A 3,890-nucleotide genomic window follows, 5' to 3' on the forward strand; every position below is an offset into this window, starting at 1 on the left:
TAANTANAATATATATANTATATANANTATTAAAATTATAATTNATATATATNTATATNTATANGTGTNTGGGTAANATATNTATAAATAATTATACCATTATACATATATGTGTGTGTGTGTTTGTATATGTATAAATGGATATGTGGATATATACATATCCACTCACACAAACACAAACACACACACACATATATATATATATATATATATATACTAGCTAGTGAGCAGCATCGTTGTTGAAGATGCCAGTGCTACATACGGAATGGAATTAGTGTTCTGTTGTAGATATGCGTCATTGCACACTCCATATTCTCACGCGTATATATCTCTCTTCATTTATGTGTTGTAGCAATGGGTGATGACATATATCGTCACTGCATATACTCCTCTCACTCATAGTCAAGTAGTTTTAAGGTTTTATATACCCCTCTCACTCATGGTCACTCATGGTCAAGGGTTTTAAGGTTTATATACCCCTCTCACTCATAGTCAAGGGTTTTAAGGTTTTATATACCCCTCCCACTCATAGTCAAGGGTTTTAAGGTTTATATACCCCTCTCACTCATAGTCAAGGGTTTTAAGGTTTTATATACCCCTCTCACTCATAGTCGAGGGTTTTAAGGTTTTATATACCCCTCTCACTCATAGTCAAGGGTTTTAAGGTTTTATATACCCCTCTCACTCATAGTCAAGGGTTTTGAGGTTTTATATACCCCTCTCACTCGTGGTCTAGGATAGGATGGCTACAAGTATATACCCAATATGTACATTTAGTAATTTACCAAGCACAGATATGACAAAGATTCGCTCTAGTGCTTGTCAGTAGTAACCTCATAGTGTACATCTAATGAAAGATTAAACATACAGAACACACAAACACAATGGGGCCGGCAGACATCTGGATGAACGATTCTCGACAGATATATACGCCATTGTGAGATGTATCTGATAGTAGCTTTATTATCGTCTATATCCTTCTCCACAGCTACTTCTCCACAGCTACTTCTTCACAGCACCCAGTCCCTCCTTTTGCCTGTTGGCACGCTTTGCCTTCATTTCAGCCTGCCGCCTCTCTCTCTCCCGTTTCCGTTCCTCTTGCTTAGCAACCGCAGCTGTGAAATTGTGGTGGTAATTCAGTATGAATCAGTATGCACACACAAACACAAATTGCGCTGATGAGTGTACATGTACATGTACATAGGCATAAGTGAATTCTTGCATAGCGCCACATGTACAAAACTACCTACAAGCACATGCATACAGATAACAGGGGAGGACCTAACTTTATTCGTCTCGACACTACCAAATACATCCTCAATAATACAAGGGAAGACCTCTCTTTCTTCCTCTCTCTCGTCCCTTCCAATACATCCACAGATGACAAGGGAAGACTCGCCTTTCTTTTTCTCGACCCTACCATATACATGCCCAATATTACAAGGGAAGACCTACCTTCCTTCTCCTCGTCCCTACCCAATACACCCACAATATAACACGGGAAGACCTACCTTTCTTCTTCTCATCCGCACCCCAGTCATCGGGCTCATCCCATCCGCCCGAGTTGCCCCACTCATCGGCTTGAGCGGTTGCCTTAGCACCGGGTGCCCTAATGGTGCTTCCATTGGCTGTCGTTGGTTTCCCACTGCTACTGCTGCCGTTCCTCGAAACCGGTTTACTGGACGGCGCTATAGTGTGCATGTATGAGTTTGGTTTGTTTTAGAAATTGGTACCGTTTTCGGACCTTTCACATCGATTCCCACGGACCCAAAATCTGGTTTATGGATAAGCTCAGTAGTGTGGATGTGTTAATTTGGTGCGTTTTAGGGTTGTTTTAGGGTTTTAGGGTTTAGGGTCGAGCCATTGAAATCGGTTCCCACGGATCTCAAATCTCGTTTACGGTTAATAATCAAGCTCATCGGTGTCGTTTTTTTTCGTATCCGAGTGCAGCGTTTGGTGTCATATGGTGGGCAGTGTTGTGCGCTATGAATCTTAATTGTGCGCCCTTGTTATTAGGCTAGGGTTTAGGGTTTTTCAGGGTGTCTCCTGGAGATAGCTTGTGCGTCCTTGTTATTAGGGTTTAGGGGTTTTTTTAGGGTTTCGCCTGGAGTTGTAGCTTGTGAGCCCTTCTCGTTCTGGAGTTGGCTTACAGAGATTGTACGTACGCGCAAACAAGCTTATGTGCCGTTTTAGGACAACTACATGTACTGCGTTTGCGAGTGTAGTGTGACGCGATTAAGTATGAATGTGTGGACACTTCAATATGCAGTCTCGGTTGATCACGTAGTCAACATCGAGTATTTGGATTTGAATTGGCTCACCCATACCTATTTGCTTGAACGGTAGTCCCACGGGAGAGACCCTAGAGTATGCATAAAGAGGGTTTCAAACCCTAATTTCTGTACGTGTAGTGCATTACCCATGATACCTTTTTTAACTGGCGCGCCCCAATCGTCTCCGCCTCCTTCGTCCCAGCCCCTATCATCTTCGCCCCAATCTCCCATCGATTGCCCCAAATTCGCTGTTTTTGAATTGGGGTTTGTCGTAGTTGCGGCCCGAATCCTGATAAGTTTTCAAGGAGTGGCGTGTATATCAGAAATCTTTATAGCCGGAAAGTTGTGTATATATACTAATGCAATCGAAAGATTTACTATGGGTAATAACTATATAGCCGGAACAAAGACAAGGGAAAATCTGTCCATTCGAATCCCCTTTCTTAAGTATCCGATTTTAGGACCGGGCGCCCCCGAAACGGGAATGGGGGCTCTGTTTCTAGTCACGGATCAGAGGAGGGGGGAGGGGTAGATACATCTGAAGACAATCTAGTCACGGATCAGAGGGGGGGGGGGGGTAGATACGTCCGACGACAATATGTTTTGAGGTAGAAATGCTTCAACAATGGGAAGAATAGGATGTGCGAATCCTTTGGGATTTTGAATACGAGTCATACTTTGATAAGATTTTTTCAACCATTTTACCTTCTGATGTGAGAGATATATACGAGTTAAATCGATATGTGTCAACAACAACTGCTGAATCAAGAGAGAGCTTTCTATCTATTAATAGAAATATGAGTCATACTTTTGTGGCGGTTGCGTGTTCTGATTGGATCGTCCCAGTGAGCTGAAGGCGTTGGCTTTGTTCGTCTGTTGGAAGGATTCGCCTAATAGACTGCGTGTGGCCATGATACAGCGATGGGTAAATTTTGACCAAATAAGGAACAAAGATAAAAACATCAACGAATGGAGGAACTTCCATATCACTTCGGAGAAGGGATACGTCCACAGAATCAACGTACTAAACTTACTTTTATTCATATCTCGTATCACCACCCAGTCACACATACAACACATGGTAGGAACGAACTCATACCACACAATTAGACAATCAAATATCTATTTCCACATTTCGAATAAGGGTTTTAGGGTTTAGGGTTTCGAGTTTTTAAGCATATCCGCACACCCGCAGGTATGTACACACAACTATAACCCTTTATTCATCGACATGACCTCAACATACATACATACCAAGCAGACATGTATACACACACAGCTACAACCACTTACTCATCGAGTCCTGGTGCCCCTCCCATCATGCCCAGTCGATCTGCGCCTGGTTTGCTGTTGGCAAAATTGCCACCGGCACTGGTGTGGCTCTCCCAACGCGACGAACTGCATATATCATGTACGTGTGAAAGTGTATACGCTTGTGAGTGTGTGTAAAAAATACAGGGGTGTAAATAGGAATACATATATGTAATATAGTGAGTGTGTATATATAATATAGGGGTGTATATAGGGATACATATATGTAATATAGTGAATGTGTGTATATAATATAGGGGTGTATATAGGAATACATATATGTGTTATAGTGAGTGTGTATATAGG

General features: G+C 42.1%; 1 protein-coding gene across 1 annotated transcript; it reads right to left on the reverse strand.

The window, feature by feature from the left end:
- Positions 1-948: 948 nt before the first annotated feature.
- Positions 949-3,657, reverse strand: SARC_11940 (hypothetical protein; the record flags this gene model as incomplete). Its single annotated transcript, XM_014293965.1, has 5 exons — positions 949-1,115; positions 1,512-1,688; positions 2,429-2,562; positions 3,082-3,171; positions 3,567-3,657. Coding segments are annotated over 5 exons (605 nt in total), but the record flags the coding sequence as incomplete, so codon positions are not given.
- Positions 3,658-3,890: the final 233 nt, after the last annotated feature.

Source organism: Sphaeroforma arctica (assembly GCF_001186125.1).
Source record: "Sphaeroforma arctica JP610 unplaced genomic scaffold supercont1.1966, whole genome shotgun sequence".
Lineage (NCBI taxonomy): Eukaryota > Ichthyosporea > Ichthyophonida > Sphaeroforma > Sphaeroforma arctica.